The following is a 19,582-nucleotide window of genomic DNA, read 5'->3' on the forward strand; positions in this document are numbered from 1 at the left end:
TTAACAATTTGTTTGCTACTGTACGTGTAAATAGCATATGTGTAAATAAAGAGAAAATGCAAAGTAAATAGTTGGTACTCCAGTTTATTTTAAATACAGACGTAACTGTCATACAGTACAAAAATGTGAGTGACAGTGCTATGTTATATTATAATAATACTAAGTATTTATTTCATGATGATTCTCACAACGTTGGATGGAAACCATAATTTTCCCCGATGTGGTGTCTGTCCTTCATGGAGAAGGATTCTCTTCTTCGATGTTGGCTGCAGGCAGGACTAGAACAGGGATGTTCATCCAGGTAGCCTCACAGCATCAGGCAGGACTGGAACAGGGATGTTTATCCAGGTAGCCTCACAGCATCCAGGTAGCCTCACAGCATCAGGCAGGACTGGAACAGGGATGTTCATCCAGGTAGCCTCACAGCATCAGGCAGGACTGGAACAGGGATGTTCATCCAGGTAGCCTCACAGCATCAGGCAGGACTGGAACAGGGATGTTCATCCAGGTAGCATCAGGCAGGACTGGAACAGGGATGTTCATCCAGGTAGCATCAGGCAGGACTGGAACAGGGATGTTCATCCAGGTAGCCTCACAGCATCCAGGTAGCCTCACAGCATCAGGCACAGTCTCTACAGCAGTGTTGTTTTTGGCAGCAAATTTAGATTTTAGTTTTAGTCATAGTCTCTTGAATGTTTGCGTTTCTAGTTTTAGTTGACTAAATATAAGATTTTAGTAGACTAAATCTACAGGTGATTTAGTCGACTAAAATGTATTTTGGTGGGCCTTGATGCCTCATAATGACTGTTTTTACATTTGCTGAAAATAGCCGATCTACTATTTTCAGCATGCAACCAAGTGTAACATGACTTATACTGGATCTCTTGTCCACTAGTCCCTAACATCTAGTTTCTGTTGACAAAATTGTCAATACATTTACATTTGAAACAAAAGGGTAGTCGAACATTTTGTCTTAGTTTTAGTCGACAAAAACAACACTGCATCCAGGTAGCCTCAAAGCATCGGGCAACAGTCTCTACAGACGGTCTTTTCTCACTCCACTTCCTTCTCCAGGAAATCCATCAGTGTCCCTGTTTCAACGGCCACCAACAGGTACTCTACTCCGTCGGCACCCTGGGGAGTCATGGGGAAATGAATTAGTAACTCGCAGCAAGCATCACACAAAGACTTGTGACACATAATCAGGGTTGGAAAACAATGCGTTTATCAGTTTAACCACTTAAGCCACATGTACTTTGTTCAAGGGACAGTGAAAATGTCTGCTCTACAAGCTCACAATGGAAATGCATTATATGAGCTTGTAGACTGTACATTTTTGCACATTTTGACGATTTTTGCATACAGAAATTGGGTAATGAAGGAGGGTGAGTCAACCTTGCGTGTCCGGATGAGTTTGTGGTCTCTGAACTCTGTCAGCTGGGTCCTCAGTGTGAGGTCAGAGTTCACCAAGAATGCCTCTCGACATCGTTGATAGAAATCTTGGAATGACAATCCTACGAGCACCACAATAAAAAACAAAATTCAATAAGATCACATGTGATTTCTGATAATAATGTTATGCTGTATCACTGTTGTACTTCTATCACATCTTTGGAGTAGTGGTACCCGTGTATGAAGGGTTGTCTTTGTTTTCCAACTGAAATTCCACCAGCAGCTTGAAAATCCCCCTGTGAAAAGGCAGAAGATGTGGCCATCATGGAAACCAAACCTCACATAAAATATTGCACAATTCATTTCAGTTCCAAGTTGTGTGTGTGTGTGTGTGTGTGTGTGTGTGTGTGTGTGTTACCTGGCATTGGATGTTAAACTACGGAGCACGTGTGTGAGCGAGGACAAAGCCAGAGCCCCAGTCTGTTGCACCAGGAGAGAGTTTTCGTACGAAGTCTCCTCCACGTAACGCTGGAACGTCACACACTCCCACCACAGCCAATTGAACTGGCTCAGTTTACACTGGTCCCACACTGGAAAACCAACAAGACAAAAGCCGACGTGAATCATCATTTTATGATGAAACTCTTATCTAAAAAAAAAAAAAAAGTATAGTGGACTCACACTGGACTGGTAAAACAACTAAAGTAAATTTAATTTAAGACATTATGACCAGGTAACGAAGAAGCTGGTTTACTGCCCTGAACTTTTAGAAGAAGGCCGATACAGATACACACCTCAAAGGTTGGGGACAGTAGGACAAAAAGTGCAAATGTTCAGAAGGGGATCCTGATGAAATTAATTAAATTAAAAAGAAAGCGGTCCCGCACACTGTACTACAGTATGTACTCTAACTTGCAAAGAATGTTTCTCTTTATTAACTCATTCTGGGCGGGAACCCCTTTTGGTGTTAGCATTATGTTAGGCTTTAGCTATTGAAAAATAGCAGATCTACAAGCTCATAGCGCGCCACCGAGTGGCGCGCTACGAGCTTGTAGGTCTGCTATTTTTGAAAAATCGAAGAACCACTGACATAGAAACATAGCTTTTTCAGAAAACTGTCAGGATGTAGAAGACATTTTTAGAATCTGATCTCAGGTCAAAATGGGTTAAGTCAACGTTTCGGTCGTTAGACCCTCATCAACACATGTCTGTTGTGATGAAGGTCCAGACAGTGTGTGGGACCGCTTTCTTTGATTTCATCATCAGAGATTCCCTTCTGAACTGCCCTGAACTTAAAATAGCAATTCAAACATACCCAAAGGGGCGTTAATATGGTCAATGGAGGCCACCAGGTGCAGTTTGGGAATAGATGCCAGCTGTCCCAGAGCACTCTGGGTCTTCTCTCCTCTGAGCATTGGTCCGTCGATGTTGTGGATAATTAAGTACACATGGAGATCTGGTGCTGAGGGGAAAACACACACAGATTGCCCCCAATACTGTGTGGTACATATGATTTCTTCTCATATTATTCACACATACAAACAGCTAGGCATGTAACGATATCGATATATATCGATATTAATCCCGACGATATGAATCGATTCATTGAAATAAAAAAAAATGATTTTCAATTTTTTTAGGGGGGCTAGTGTGTGATGTGAAATGTGAGCTTTAGTCATATTCAAGTGCTTTTGGAGAGAAATGATAGTCACTTTCAGTAGTAGAGGGGAGCTGTGTGTGTCTGTGACTGCCCAGGTGATGATGGTCGTTGATGCTCATCAAGGAAGGCAATTATGTTTCTGCACTGTCAAAAGTAATGCTACTTCTTTTGCAATGTAGTTAAATAAAACATCTCAGGGGGGAAGATAAATTATATAAAATTAAAAAAACGGTAATTTCTCTTTAAAATATATATTGTGAAAAATCGTATCGTGAACCTCATATCGTGATACTAATCGTATCGTGAGTTGAGTGAATCGTTACATGCCTACAAACAGCACATGCAGCGTAGAAACACTCACTGTCTTTGAGAGTTTGGGTGATGTATTGGATCTGATCTGAGGGGGTTCGGAAAGTCCCTTGGTGTTCTAGAACCTCAGACGTTAGAGTATTTAAGATCTGCAGCGAGAGCAAACACAGAGGCAATAAGAACAACCAGAACATAATATACATATTATTACCATCTTTTTCATCTATTTCTAGCAGTGGTGATGATTATAAGTCATTTCTGTTGCGTTAACAAAAGTCCAGATTATGGTATTCATGCGATTGTATTCCTACAATATCCTTATACGACTACTTTGACAAAAGAACACAATTATAATAGTTAGGCCTCTTCATGCCCGTATTTTCACAGACAACCTGTTTTTATTAGAGTGTACTAGTGTATGCTCTACTACCCAGTTGAACCCTAGCAATAGCATCCCTATTCTGGGGGAAATGGTCAGCGAAAACTGCTGATCTACAAGCTGACAAGTTGTGAGATTACAGAACGGTTGACAAAAAGATTTGGTGTAGAGGGAAAAAAAGAGCAGACAAAGTACAGAGCCAACAGAGTCACTTAACCAAGACAAGTGTAGAGGGGTTTATTCTTGGATACTGACTGATTTGAGGGTGATGGAAGGGAAGAATCCATTCACCACCATATGGACTTCATGGGACAGCTGAGACAAACGGAAGTCCTCCAGAAGAGCCTTCTTACTGCCCAGACCATACACCACAACACTGAAACCTAACCTGAGGGAGGATGAGAGAAGAGCCTTCTTACTGCCCAGACACCACAACAATGAACCCAACCCGAGGACAAGGACACGGACACACGCCTTACTGCCCAGACCATAGACCACAACACTTAAACCGAACCTGAGGGTAGACACACTGCACACAAACACACGTTTTGTGTTGAAAATTGTGCGTGTCTCCTAGTGCTGCAAGATTAAATCGAAAAAAAGATTGCGATCTAGAAAGAAAATGAGAATCGTGAGCTAAATTTTTGTGGAGGAAAATCGAGATTCACATTTGCGCAAGAATCGTGCAGCACTAGTGTTTCTGTTTGAATGCAATCATTCCACAACCCCTATTGCTAAAGGTTGATTTATACAATTATATTTTTTACATGAGTCTAATGGAGTATAGGCTTTAGTTCCGACATACTATTGGTCCGGATTCATGAGGATATTGCAAGTGGAAAAATAATAAAATCCGCACTCAGTCTGACACTGACGAAGGCCTGCGCGCCGAAACGCGTTTGTCTGGTATGACTGCTGCTGCGGATCATCATTATTAAACAAGACTCTTACTATGACTGAGTGCAGATTGTATTCTTTTTCTATATGTTCTCTTTGAATCTGCACCCAGCACACGCCTGAACCTTCAAAAGACTGTCTGAGTTGAGCGAGCCTTTTCCCTTGAAGTCAACTGATATTGCAAGTGGGCCCCCAAATACATTTTGGGTTTTGCATGTTCTCCCCGTGTCCCCTAGGGTAGGTAGGTACCCTCACAAAAACATGCAGTAATCCTGGTCTCTTAACTGCCTCCCCCTGGCCAGCTGGGGCGGCTGATGGAGGGGGAAGGAACTGGTTGGAATAACATGTTCCTTCCACGCACTACGTCCAACCAGGGAAACTCCCCCCTGTCAGGTGTAAAGGAGCAACTTTGAGTATGAGTTCAAGTCCGTTGCTCTCCACAGGTTGGCGGAGGGTGTGTAGAGCCCAGGATCACATTAGATAATTGTCACAGGGGTGAAAAATGGGTTACAAAATCGTGGGATAAAATAATTATATATATATTTTAAAAACACGCTGGAAAAACAGCCTCACCATGTAAACATAGAAGGAAGGAGGAGGGGAAAAGCACTTACTGTAACTGCAGCATCCATTTGCTAAAGTGCTTCAGGTGCTTTTTATGGAGCTGCTGGATTTCTGGTGCGTAACATGAGGGTTTGCCTTCTAAAACCCGGAATAACGTCTCCTGAACATACACACACACATATACATTTCAATAACATGACCCTTTTCCACGCAGTTGAATATGCATGCACACTGCACAGTAACTGTAGGCACATTGACTGACCCGGTCCAGTTTAGGAGTGTGTAAGCGCTGGAGGGTTCGGTCTGACGTCAAGACCTTGGAACTGCCGTGGGCTTCAAAGTACTCTTCAACCAAGCTGGACTAGAAGGGACAGAACACAATTGTCAACAATTTGGCGCGGTGGGGGGGGGGGGGGCATGTTTTGAGCTTGTATGTAGATCAGCTATTTTTGATGAATCAATTTGTGAAGAGTGAAGCACACCAAATGCATTTTTGCAAATGGGGAGAGAGATGGGGGGGGGGGACATGCAGTAAAGGCCGTCGGGATCGGGAGTCGAACCCACGGCACACTGCCAGACTGGATTACCAGCCAAGGTGCTGGACCATTGAGCCATGGCCCAGGCCACCAAATGCACTCTTTATAATTTAAAATTATATTCTATAAAAAATATTTTTTATAGAATTTGCAGCTCAACAAAAGATAATTCATCCTAGTGTTTGAAACTTCTCTCTGCGATACAATTATTGTGAGCCTTTTTTTAAAATCACGATAAAGGTTATCTCCCCCCACACTGCCACACAGCCACACACACACACACACACACACCTGGGTGGGGGCTTCTGGGACTGGGATACTCTTGGTCTTCTTAGCAGGGGTCTTGTACAGGGCTGCAGAGGACTGGGATTTACTGGGTGTTTTGAGTTGCTTTATGTTTTCCTTGTCCTTTCCTTCGTTCCCTCCCTTCTCCTTCTCCTCCTCCTCCTCTTCCTCGTCGTCCTCGCCTGAATCTGACGGTGACAGTTCACTGTCGCTGTCCGACCGCAGGCTGGGGGCTGCAAACACCAAGTAGATGTGAATGAAGAGAATACTATATACCAGTGGTTCCCAAACGTTTTTGTGTCAAGGACCCCCAAATCAACATTTATTAGGCCACGGACCCCACATTTGAAAACATACAGTATGATAAGGGAGGATTTTTACGGCTCTAGCAGTGATTCCGAAACATTCATTTCATGGACCCCCAGTTTCACACGCATTATGCTACGGACCCCCGATTTAATGGCATTTCCATCTCTGGTACCCCAATTTATATTGTAAAACCACTGTTAATTTAACTCTGAGAGTGTACAAATGGTTCCATTTGTACACTCTGAGTTACAGGAATTTCAGAAAACTGTCAGGATTGGGGGGGGGGGGGGGCAACAATGCATGACGACGTTGTAACTTACCAGTTATCCTCTTCCTGAGTCTGTGGGGTGTTGTGGAGACAAACTGCACCTTCTTGCCCTGTCAGGTAAATAGATAGCAGATGTTACACTGAGATAATGCAGTAGACTACAGCACAGCTGACAGTCAAAGCCTGATTGACTGATAGAATAAATAAATGAATAACACTTGGTCTGACCTTCTGTGGTGTCCTGCTTTCACTTGACTGCTCTAGAGAGAGAGGGGGGGGGGTGTTGAGGGAGAGGGAAATCCATTGTTTTGATTCTGGAAGTAGACATACAATACAATCGGATTGTTGTTGGCGGAAATCGGGGCCGATCGTGTCATTTTCAAACGATCGGAATCGGATCGAGAGCCAACAAACGTGATCTGGACATCCCCTAGTATCAATATTATATCCATATCATGATATTAGACTGGATATTGTTTAAGATATTGTACTATTGTGATATGGCATAAGTGTTCTATTCATTTTTTTGAAAAATCGTGAAAATGTGTGTAATTTGGAATATATATTCTTTCACAGCGAACGTTTTCAACTCAAATCTTTGCTTCTGGGGGGTCCCTGGAACACCAGATTACGTATAATTTTTGGGGGTCCTTGACATGAAAATGTTTGAGAACGACTGACATAGAAACATAGGGTTTTTCTGAAAACTGTCAGGATTTAGAAGACATTTGTAGAATCGTTCTCAGGGGTAAATGGGTTAAATGCAATAGATACCAAAATAAAGTTAGACAATGTGTGTCTGGACTCACTGCGGCCCACATGGACAGGAGTGGAGGGTTCCGGGTCAGAACTCGTACTGAAGGTCACGCTTTTCCCGGGGGTCCGTGCCAACTCATTTGCTATACGAGCAAGAAGATGAAAAAAAGCATGTTACCATGACAATACCAAAAAACAAAAAAGCAAGCCAATACCAGATAAAAGTGTTACAACAATGTGCAGCTCTGACAGACAAAGCGTAGAGTTTTGTGGGGAATGACGGTTCTCACCCGTCTGTGCCATGGCATGGGAGCGTTTGATCTTCTGGAAGGTGAAGACGGAGGCTCCTGCCACTCCTCCAGACACACACCAGGCATCATCACCTTCTGCAGGGCCAAGAATAGAAGCATTATTCCTGTTATAGCAGTGGTTCCACTCCCAGGCCTTGATGACCCTTATGGGTCTGTAACTCTGAGAGTGTACAAATGGAACGTTGCATTTGTACACTCTCAGAGTTAACTTAACATTGATTTTACTTGTCAGGTGAAAAGAAGCAGCTTGGACTCCTCATGCATAGAAGGAAGCATGAGGTCAGTCTGCTGCCCCCCCCAGGTTGGCAGAGGAAGTGTAGCGCCCAGGATTACATTAGATAATTGACACTGGGTGAAAAAATGGGTTGCAAAATCGTGGGATAAAAAAAAATATGCCATTAAGTGGGGGTCCGTAACCTAATGCATGTCAAACTGGGGGTCCTTGAAATTAAACGGGTTGAGAATCTCTGCTAGGGCCGTAAAAATCTTCTCTTATGGGGGTCCCTGGCATATCTTTTCAAATGGGGGTCCGCAGGCTAATTAGTGTCAATTAATTTGGGGGTCCTTGACATTCCAATATTGGCCTATAACTGTATCGTACAACTTCTCTTCATTCACTACAGTGAATCAGTTGATTATTTTTGACAGAATTGTTTCATTGAATAAAAAGTCATTTAGTTTAGTGTTAGTCTAGTTTTAGTCGACTAAATACCAAGATTTTAGTCAAGTAAATCTACAGTAATTGATTTAGTAGCGGGCCTTGATGGCATCACAAAGCCTGATTTTACTCTTTGTTGCATGCTGAAAATAGCCGATCTACAATTATCTTATGTTTTTGACTTACTGAGACACAGAGCGACAGAGCCACACACACACACACAAATAAATAACATTTCCAATAACCTTCGGTGTTGTCTGTTCCCAATGCCTGGACATAGTTCTGTTCGCTGAGCACTTCAGCCTCATCGTCGTCGTCATCCTCTCTGGCTTGTCGGCTGGCAGGAAGCTTTATCTTTAACTTCACGATCTTCTGAATGGAGTCACTGCTGCCACGCACACCTTCATGGAAACACACAAAATAGGACAGACAGGCAGGCATTAAGATGGAGAATAAAAAAAAGTGGGGCAAATTATGACCCCGGTCCTTGGGTTGGGGAGGTCCCAACTAAATATTGATTCATTGAAACGTTGTTACAGTTTGTAGACTTGGTACAGTTCAAGGAAGTGTCTGGTGCTGGAATCTGGTGCAACGCACAGGTCCTGGTCGTACTCCTGGTGAGAGCAGGAGAGGACCTGGTGAGACGTAGGAAAGGAAGTGCCCGGCCAGGAGTCAACCCACAGTGGCTAGTCCCTCCACACGCCGGATGGCACGCCCAGTACCGGCAGAGTAGTTCTGGAGCAGCGGATTGTGTGTCCCTGGTTTTTCCCTAAGGGACTGATCGAGGGTAGCTACTGGGACGTAAGTCGTGACTTGATCACCCCGGGCTGGGTCACCCGAGTGAGGGGTATGATGTTGGAAGACCCGAAACCCAGAGGACCTTGGGATACATCACTGAGGATACGTCCAAGTTGCATCCTAGCGATGTTTTTTTAGTTCAAGGAAAGTACAGGTCAACAATACAACATCTGCTAAGTGGATAAAACCAGAAAAAGCACCAAGACTTGTTTATATAAGAGTCCACCATTTTCAATTCATCAAAACATTTAAAGACATGTATACAGATGTACTCAGTAAATTATCGTATACACGGCTAGAAAAAAGGGATGACGTGTATAGTATAGATAGGAACCAAATGGACCCTTATGGGTTGCATTATTTACAACTCAAAAAGTGTACACACTCACTGGGGTTCAATTAAAAGGTCGAGAATCACTGCTAAATTAGCCCTGAAACATGACTGTCATAACATAGTACGTCATGTGAACCACTGAACCATGGCTACTACTGAATGTGTGGATTCATTTTTCAGCAGCATCGATCGATCGAGAGACATTGATGATTGAATAACAACACTATTCGTCATCATACCTCCATCCTGTTTGTCTACGATGTGTTCAAAAACGTCCGCATCACCCACGAACTTCACCTCCAAAACACTCATAGCTGAAAGAGGACAAAGAATAACGTTACCATCTCCATCAACACCCTTATGCCATTATTATGGACACCGTTACCAAACAGAATAGCTATAAATGCATGCACGCCGACAGAGTACAATACTTAACAAATGACTGCATTAAACGTGAGGAAAAGGTACAGAACACCAGCTATATACAACGACTTACTTAATGTTCCTTATGTCGACAGAAGGACGTTAACAAAACTATTTAAAAACTGGAAAACAAACTAATGACATATGTAATGTGACAGATTCCGCGCCATCCCCTGAAGTTTTTAAACCACGTGACAAGTCATAGGTTACATTTAAGCCAATGAAAACATCGCATTGGGTAAAACATCATTTCCCAAGATGCATGTCGTGTGGTTCAGTACTCAAAGGGGTCCGACAATTTCTTATCCAGTCAGCCAAAACGTTCCGACTTATTTTCAAAGAACTTGCAATGTTTTATTACTTTCACAATTAAGCCAATAATGAGTATTTAGACACGAGTGCATATTTGGGAGTCTTTTATTACTAATATATACACTTGGTTAATTAATTAAATGAATACATGCAAAAATACTGTCAAATTGCCTGAATTTACATCAAGTCAACGTATAGTATAAAACTGTATTTCTATTGCTGGTGATACAGTGTTGGTAGTGGCATCTTTATTGTGAACCTACTGTTTGTGCCATGTTGGATTGATTGTAGGTTGGACTTGGTTCAAGGTTAAACAGAAAAAAACTTCGATGTCCCGGCTATGCCCTAAATCAGTCATCAGTGACCTATCCTTCCATTAAAAATTCTTAAAAAAGACAAACAGCTGTTTTAAACAGTAGTTTTCAACCCTTTTCATATCAAGGCCCATTATTTATTCGCCATTTGAGGCACGTACGGACCACCATTTGATGACATTTCTCAGACCCAAAACTCAGAATATTTTGCTGTCATTGGATACGATTTTGTCCACAATTCCATGCTGTATTGATGTTGGTACCATAGGAGAGATAACAGGCAAACATTGATCAAAATAACAATTATGATTTTACATTCTGTAATTGTATAGACTTCTTGTAAATTAAGTAATGCAGATGTTTAACAATAATGTAACTCTTGAGTGTGTAAAATGAAACAAAATCGACCCATAAGGGTCCCTTCGGTTAAATTTTACACTCTCAAGAGTTAAAAATCTATAAGGGTCCATTCGGTTACCAACTCCATCATTTAGCTGGGGGACCACCGGTGGTCCACGGACCACTGGTTGAAAAGAAACCATCGACATCGTTTGGGATGAAGAGAGAAGCTACAATAGGCTGGCAGAACAGGAAGATAAACTGATGGTTCTATAACTCTCTGTCGTTTCACTTTATCTATTGACCACAATCACAACATCACAATGACAATTTTAAGTCAGTACGAAAATGTATGCACACAAAGAGTGCACCTCAGGAGGTGTGTGTGTGTGTGTGTCTGTGTGTGTGTGTAAAGGAGAGTAAAGAGTGAGAGAAGGTGTGGCAGACACGCACGCACGCACGCACGCACGCACGCACGCACGCACGCACGCACGCACGCACGCACGCACGCACGCACGCACGCACGCACGCAAGTGAAAACGAAGACTCTCTTATTAATTCCATAATAAGTGTATTCAAAACTAATTTCTGTTGACGACTTATAGCAACGCATAAGTCATCTGTAATCTGTGGATCATGTGGATCTTGTTGGAGGGTTATGTTTCCACAATCACACGTCCCGTCCGTCCCATCCTTCACCAACCACGCGTGGGCGTCCGCTCCATCCTTCACCAACCACGCGTGGGCGTCCGCTCCATCCTTCACCAACCACGCGTGGGCGTCCGCTCCATCCTTCACCAACCACGCGTGGGCGTCCGCCCCATCCTTCACCAACCACGCGTGGGCGTCCGCTCCATCCTTCACCAACCACGCGTGGGCGTCCGCTCCATCCTTCACCAACCACGCGTGGGCGTCCGCTCCATCCTTCACCAACCACGCGTGGGCGTCCGCTCCATCCTTCACCAACCACGCGTGGGCGTCCGCTCCATCCTTCACCAACCACGCGTGGGCGTCCGCTCCATCCTTCACCAACCACGCGTGGGCGTCCGCTCCATCCTTCACCAACCACGCGTGGGCGTCCGCCCCATCCTTCACCAACCACGCGTGGGCGTCCGCTCCATCCTTCACCAACCACGCGTGGGCGTCCGCTCCATCCTTCACCAACCACGCGTGGGCGTCCGCTCCATCCTTCACCAACCACGCGTGGGCGTCCGCTCCATCCTTCACCAACCACGCGTGGGCGTCCGCTCCATCCTTCACCAACCACGCGTGGGCGTCCGCTCCATCCTTCACCAACCACGCGTGGGCGTCCGCTCCATCCTTCACCAACCACGCGTGGGCGTCCGCCCCATCCTTCACCAACCACGCGTGGGCGTCCGCTCCATCCTTCACCAACCACGCGTGGGCGTCCGCTCCATCCTTCACCAACCACGCGTGGGCGTCCGCTCCATCCTTCACCAACCACGCGTGGGCGTCCGCTCCATCCTTCACCAACCACGCGTGGGCGTCCGCTCCATCCTTCACCAACCACGCGTGGGCGTCCGCTCCATCCTTCACCAACCACGCGTGGGCATCCACTTCCCCACCAAACGTCCCGAGGAGTGGACGTGGTACACTGGATGCATCATCGCCGTAGCACACGACTGCAGAGATCAACAGAGACAGTTACAGTCAGGGACTGAAGAAGACAATAAGGGCGTAGCAGTGGGCCTGGTTTTATGGCTCCACTGAAAAATCCTCCTTTCCCATAGAGATTTACAAAAATAATATTCATATCAATTATTTTAAGTCTAGAATCAAGCCACCCAGGATCCTGGTGAGTCATGAGGTTAAAAAAGCGATACAGAGGATGATCAGTGTCATTTGATATTGAAAGTGCTAGCCGTGTGATGGCCTTATTGTTCATTTAAGAAAGTGTGGGTGTAGGCCCTGTAATGGGGGTCCGTAGTAGCCTGGTTAATAAACCAGACCGAATCAGCCGTTGGCAAAAAAAAAGTTGCCTACCAGCGGATTACGGTCTGGCGAGGCTCAGTAGCACGCCTCTTTCCTACAACCGAGAACAGGTCGGACCAATCGGGACACGGTATGCAATATGGGCGGGCTTTGGTACAGTGACGTTCAATGCTTGAGACCTTTGACTGACAGTAGCTCTGACCAATTGCGTCAAAGAGAAAATGTGCCCCGGGAAATGAAATCCAAGTGGAGCCAGCCCAGACTGATATACCGCGACAGTGTTGTGTGATATTAGTCTGGTTTATTAGCCAGGCTAGGTCCGTAGCCTAATGCATGTCAAACTGGGGGTCCTTGAAATTAAACGGGTTGAGAATCACTGCTAGAGCCTTTAAAATCTTCTCTCATGGGGGTTCCTGGCATATGTTTACAAATGGGGGTCAGCGGTCTATTATTGTCAATTTTGGGGTCCTTGACGTGAATAAGTTTGGGAACCACTGCTGTAGGGAGTCCATTGATCTTGAAAGCAATACGGGTAATACTGAAACGTTTGTTTCTGTTAGTCATGGACAGTATGAATCACCAGGATCCTGGATGGCTTCATTCTAGGCTTAAAAGGGCGCTAGGGTCCTATGCACAGCTTTCCGGGTTTGTGTAAACACAAACATTGAAGATAAAAGACGGAAAAGTGAGGATGCAAATTGTGATTGGCCAGAATGAGATGATGGTATGATGATAAGAGCGCCACTCACATCACACGGGTGTGATATCTTATAAATCTATATGGGAAAAATGAACCGGAGATTTTTCAGTGGAACCAAAAAAGCCGTGCAGAACAGAACAGTGAGTACAGTACTAACATGGTAGGGGATCAGCCGGAGCAGAGAACCCAGCGGGTATTTGCTGTAATCCAGTGTGCCCGAGATGGGCTCCACTCTGCCATGCTCCTGAGTCATGGAGAGTAACCTGCAGGGAAGACAGGGAGAAAATGTAAGCCTGATTTACAATATACGCCACTTTTCAAGTGTACAATGCGTCATATCATGTTGCGATGCAATGTGTTGTGAGCTTGTAGATCGGCTACATTCGGCATATGAATTAACGATTACATTTATGTCTGCTGCTTATCATCTTTTTTTTCTTTTCTTTTTTTTTTTTTTACAATGCTTTCTTAACGTGTACTCGTTTTTATGATTTTATCAGAAAAACTTTTAAAACTTTCTGACAATTATTTTATCAATGTGCCTTGTTTTGCTTGGGCAATGTTTGTTTGTTATTTTCTTTCTTACTTAAGCGGCATATCAATAAAATCTATTACAATCCTATCTTTTTCATTTGATATCTTATTTAGAAAATAGAGTGAGGGGAGTCATTCAAGGCCTGGGGGGAGTTTGATTATAAGTTTGGTTCTTGCGAGTTGCAACCTACAAAATGCCTAAATTGTAAATCTGGACAGTGCGTAGCTGGTATACGCATGATTATACGTTCTGTAATCAATAAGGATTAATGTGTATTTATTGACATTACTTGAGGTCCGGGTGTCCTTCAATCATGGCATATCCTGTGGGAAGTTTTCCAGCTCCATCCAAACTAAGATGGAGGTAAATACAGGACAAAAACATTTATGATCATACAAACAACAGGAAAATTTCAATCAAGGGTACACAACGGTAACCCGTCTCCCGCCAGATGGGGGCGGTATTGATTCACAAGTTCACAACACAACACAGCTTCCATCTGGAAACGCTCAGGGGCAGCTGGCGACATAGATATTATAAGAAATAGATGCCTCATTTGCCGTTCATTGGAGCGACGTGTATCCCAATGAAGGCGGAAGTGCAGTGCTGAAGGCTTTTTTTTTTTTTTTAACAAATCTTTATAACAGTCATGACAATATAAATTACAATACAAAACAAGACAAACAAACAAACACAAACAACAAAGTTATTAACAATACAACATCAGAGCCAGGGGGGATTAGATTACTAACAGAAAACATTAAAGAGTGAACACAAAGCAACAGTTCTCCGCAGCTTTCTTATTCAGAAGTGCTGAAGGCATTTGCTGAAGGCGACTGCGTCGCTGCCCAAGTGACGTCACTCATGTGACTCCTCCATGTCTCTCGCTGTCACTCAAGTGACTACTGGCCAATCACAGCGCGTCTTTTCCGGGACTTATGTTACGCACGCGGAAGCTTGACAGCTTCCGCTAATGCTTTGCAAGGAATGTCGGGAAAATTGTGCCTTCAATGGTGACACGCGCCTCAGAGCCGGAAAGGGCGTCTACGTATATATGTCTATGGCTGGCGATGTACCGTCCCGGCCTGGGGCGGACCAATCAGCGGCAGCTACGGGCGGGATCTTCCAATCACCTGCCAAGTAGCTTGAAAAAAAGTGACGGCCTTCTTCGGATTGGGCTACAGTGATCCACTGATCCCAGATTGAAGTTGGTTGTGAAACAAATGTGAAGCAAGCATGTTCCATCTGGCGGAGTCAGGTTAACACAACGGTAGACGGTAGTACACTTTAAATGCATCAATGGATGATTGGAGGTCTCTAACAACACTCTCTCAGGCCTCATTCACACATATCAAACACGGACCAAACAAATGTTTGGTCGTTTTTTTATTTATTTTTTAGGCCACCACAATGCTTTTCCAATGGGAGTCACATGGCTTGACCAAACATTTTTGTTTGATGGGGGGGGGGGGGGGAGGGGCAGATCACCACCAGCAATCAAACACAAATGTTTGGTCAAACCATGTGACTACCATTGGAAAAGCATTGTGGTGGCCTAAAAAAAATGACCAAACATTTGTTTGATGGTGTTTGATACGTGTGAATGAGGCCTCAGAGTTAATAATATAACAGCCCCACAGTAGTGGTACCTGAGTCCAGTCCAGCCACAGTCAATGAGCAGCTGGTTCCTGTGTGGACAGTGGCCAATGACCCTGGTCAGAACACGCACAGCCACATCGTCCAGACTGCACGAGCCGATCACCGACTGCTGCACATCTGGTGACACGCGCAAAATGACGCAAATGTGACTGTGTTGCATCTTGTTTCAATATGAACACTGATGTCGCACACACACACACACACACACACACACACACACACACACACACACACACACACACACACACACACACATACACATACACATACACATACACACACACACACACACACACACACACACACACACCATAGAAGGCGTAGTTTCCAGGATGCACCTCACTGAGTTGGGCCATGTCTTTGATTGGGTGGCTACAGGAGGGGGTGGAGCCAATACTTGACTTACAGTTGATGCCTAGAGCCTTCAATCTGGAACAAAACACAAAATGAATAAATCAATTCAAATAAAATGTGTTGCAATAACACATCCAGACATTCCATGGATATCAGATTCTGTTTTTATCTCACTGTGGAACGCTGTGCATGGCTCATTGGCTCATGGTTGACTAATGTTGAAATATACATTTCAACATGAACTTCTATTATGGATGAAATTGATATTTCAACATACTGTATTTCCACCAATAGATGCTTTAGTGCTAGGTTGGCATGTCAGGGATAAAGACATTTAATAATTAATAACACATTAGTAACATTTCAAAGTACTGTGAGTGTGTAATACTTTCATTCATAATGGTACAAAATGATCTGTTCAAGTCAATGTACAGTATATGCATGTTTTTGTGTGCCTTACTTTCCCATGAAGTGCAGAACCAACGTGGTGGTTTCCTGGGCAACGTGCTGTATTTGCTCCACACCTCTACAGTGGTAAGTGTTCCCACAGTGGGCGTACACGCCTGTGAGCTCCACTCCCTCGGCCTCAGAGATGGCTTTAGCCAACGTCAGCGCGCCTGGTTCTGAGTGCAACACACCCGCTATAGGCCACAACAAAACACAACACAGAAGCACCTCAGTGGATGGCAATGGTGGACAGTAACAAGATACACACTTACTTTAGAGAGCAGGCTCACGACGAGTTGCTGTGCAGCCTGTCATGGATCAGTTTTTAAGTTAGTGTTGAGTATCAACCGGTTGATTTTATTAATTAATTTGTTATTACTGCGGTTATTTTATTTGTATTTATTTTTATTTGAACATGCAGTGCAAATGTTTCGGTTGTGAATATTGTTTTGTTTCTTAATTATCAGTTAATAGTTTGCACTTCATCCTACGCCTTTTCAAACATTGTTCTTGCTAGGCTTGTTTTGTTTTGTATTTTTTTCGTTTTTTAATTAATGTTCGAAATACACCAACTCATTCATTCAGTGCTGTACCTACAGTAAGTCATTTCCTTGAGTATATGAACTTTTGACTACTCTAGTCTTTTTAAAAGCAAGAACTCCTGTACTTTAAGTCAACTACACATGATGTGAAAGAGAAACATTCACTTAGTAGTAGTGGAGTAACATTTGACCAGGAGCATCTATGCTTTTGACTCAAGCACCTGGATAGAACACTTTATTTATCTATCACAGGTGGACGGATATTTCAATTTAAAAACGTTATCAATGTTATCTATAGAATATCAAAAATTACCTCAGCCTGCTATAAACGATGTTCAATAAGGCATGTCTCAAAGCAAGGCAGATACCGGTATCATCTATGACCAGTGTCAGATGGAACAGACAGTACACAGTGTGTACTGACCAGTGGTTCTCCAAGTGTCTGGAGTCTGTGGCTTCCTTTAGGGGGGGTCTAAATTGACCCATGCAAGTCTGTAACTCTGACAGTACTCTGTGTGTTCTGAAGCCTTTTGAGCTGCAATGAAAACAGGCAAAATCCCTCAACAGTGACATCTGCTGGCAAATTCCCTGGCCTATGTCATATATGGGATTTGTGGACTCTTATCTCACAGTCCATAGGCAAATCAGAGCACTTGTTTGAGCCAGAAAGCCCCAGACCACAGAAAATCTACTGAATGTTAAAGTTCAGGTTTCTTGGGTGCAATTGAGCTCAGAAAACCTAAATAATTTGCAAAACTTTTTTTTAGTCACCAGACCTTTAAGGGGGTAGACCTTGAAATGTAAAAGTTCGAGAAACACTGATGTGTTCTGGTCATCATTCCGGTCTCCTACCTCGTCCGTTACCACAGTCCAGTTTGAGCCACACGTGCCACTTGTGTCCGTTTCTCAGCGGCCTCTTCTTGAGCTGCTCTAGAGCATCGCAGTGATCCAGCAACACCTGAAAGAGACTCAACGTCTGGGACAGGACTGCACAGCGTTCCACCTACACACACACACACACGCCGTGTACATGCATGTGTGGAATTGTGCATGCACACGCAGGCACGCACGCATGCACGCTCACACACACACAAACACACACATAATAAATGTGTAACACATTCAGGATGGGTTTGAAACTTTTGAATATATGGTATATGTGAAGTTTTTCCCAGGCATTTTTCGAATCGGCCTCAGTCCTAATGTTTCTTATATAAGAAACAATTAGGACTATATTATAGTATGTTAGACTATGTACCTAAATAGTTTCCTAACGGCAACCCTAAAACACTTTCTTAACCATAAAAATGACGAGGACAGAAGGCAGTAAAGCACCTTTACCTGTCAAATCTCACCTTATCAAAGGGAACAGAGTACGCGTAGAGGATGTCATCAAATCCATTCTCAGCGTAGAACGATGCTTCAGCCAGCGTGGAAACTACAATACACCTCCGTGAGCCACCCGTCATTATATCAGCACACTCACTGCACGCACACACGCGCACACACACACACACACACACACACACACACACACACACACACACACACACACACACACACACACACACACACACACACTTTAGTATCAGTATCTAATGCACATTTTGAGTCATAGATGTGAATACCTATATGTATGCTTTCTTTTCATTCATACTGTACAAACATGGTTTTGTGGGTTTTCATGTGTGGTCTGAGCTGCACTCCCAGGCTCTGACAGCGCTCCAGCATCCTCTGTGAATTTCTGCGGACAATGTCCACATCCACCACCAGGGCAGGGGTACAGAGGGCTGTTATGGGGTCTCCTTCCATTGTGATGATGATGATTGTGCTGGCCTGGCCTGGCCTGGGGAACACACACAGTGTTGTACACAAAACCTACAAAGAATCCCCCCCCCTACCCCAATTAAATTATTGCACATGACTGGTCTTCTCAGCTCAGAAAGTAGATCACAGCTATGGTGGAAAAACTGACAAAGTATCCAAAATATGTGCAAAGTAGAGGTTTACTCACTGCTGTGGAGGCAAAGCCTATGTTTATCAGTAGTAGTAGTAGTAGTAGTAGTAGTAGTAGTAGACAGTACTAGTGGTAGCAGTAGTTTAGCAGTGCTGCCTGCTTGCTCTTCTGCCACAGACCTTTGAACTGGCTAAAGTTCGACCAACATGAGTTCACAATAATGGTTTATTCTGCAGTTCTGCAGCCAATGTATTTTCTCTACGGTGTCCTTGTTGGGTCAAACAGTTTCCCTATCATGTTGTTTTCCTCCGAGATGGAAAGCCTGGTGACACGAGGTTATATCTGTGACTGTGAGAACCCATTGTTGGCAAAACAAATAAGGGATGAGCGAGGTGGTAGATTCTGAAATTATAACCGCTGCGTTATTGACAGCTGACGAAGGTTGATGTTAATATAGTTATGATTAGATTGCCCACTAGAGGGCAGTGGAATCCTAATTATAGCTACGCACTGCAGTGGTTCCCAAAGTGGGGTCCGGGGACCCCCATGGGTCCTTGAGGCAGTTCCAGGGGGTCCCCACTCCCCAGCTAA

The 19,582-nt window shown here is 44.0% G+C and overlaps 2 protein-coding genes across 5 annotated transcripts; both read right to left on the reverse strand.

The window, feature by feature from the left end:
* Positions 1-68: 68 nt before the first annotated feature.
* On the reverse strand, positions 69-10,080 carry orc2 (origin recognition complex, subunit 2). Of its 2 annotated transcripts, none has more exons than XM_079496369.1 (17): positions 9,953-10,080; positions 9,696-9,770; positions 8,570-8,725; positions 7,646-7,741; positions 7,409-7,498; positions 6,828-6,859; positions 6,652-6,709; positions 6,029-6,255; positions 5,464-5,562; positions 5,252-5,361; positions 3,996-4,128; positions 3,414-3,510; positions 2,708-2,854; positions 1,811-1,982; positions 1,627-1,688; positions 1,396-1,514; positions 69-1,134 (listed from the first exon to the last, which is right to left on the reverse strand). In XM_079496369.1, exons 2-17 carry the CDS (start codon positions 9,766-9,768, stop codon positions 1,054-1,056), a joined length of 1,752 nt encoding a protein of 583 aa, XP_079352495.1. In that variant the 5' UTR covers positions 9,769-9,770; positions 9,953-10,080; the 3' UTR covers positions 69-1,053. The 2 variants fall into 2 exon arrangements, with proteins under 2 accessions (XP_079352495.1, XP_079352494.1); XM_079496368.1 differs by having other exon boundaries at positions 6,828-6,913.
* Positions 10,081-12,207: 2,127 nt separating this feature from the next.
* LOC306920285 (D-serine dehydratase) lies at positions 12,208-19,430 on the reverse strand. Of its 3 annotated transcripts, none has more exons than XM_079496990.1 (10): positions 19,049-19,430; positions 18,701-18,880; positions 18,390-18,519; positions 17,887-18,037; positions 16,506-16,686; positions 16,002-16,120; positions 15,682-15,808; positions 14,322-14,384; positions 13,655-13,760; positions 12,208-12,487 (listed from the first exon to the last, which is right to left on the reverse strand). In XM_079496990.1, exons 2-10 carry the CDS (start codon positions 18,844-18,846, stop codon positions 12,398-12,400), a joined length of 1,113 nt encoding a protein of 370 aa, XP_079353116.1. In that variant the 5' UTR covers positions 18,847-18,880; positions 19,049-19,430; the 3' UTR covers positions 12,208-12,397. The 3 variants fall into 3 exon arrangements, with proteins under 3 accessions (XP_079353116.1, XP_079353115.1, XP_079353114.1); XM_079496989.1 differs by having other exon boundaries at positions 18,701-18,912; XM_079496988.1 differs by having other exon boundaries at positions 18,701-18,931.
* Between the last annotated feature and the right edge of the window lie 152 nt (positions 19,431-19,582).

This window comes from Electrona antarctica (genome assembly GCF_951216825.1).
Source record: "Electrona antarctica genome assembly, chromosome: 1".
In the NCBI taxonomy this organism is placed as follows: Eukaryota; Metazoa; Chordata; class Actinopteri; order Myctophiformes; family Myctophidae; genus Electrona; species Electrona antarctica.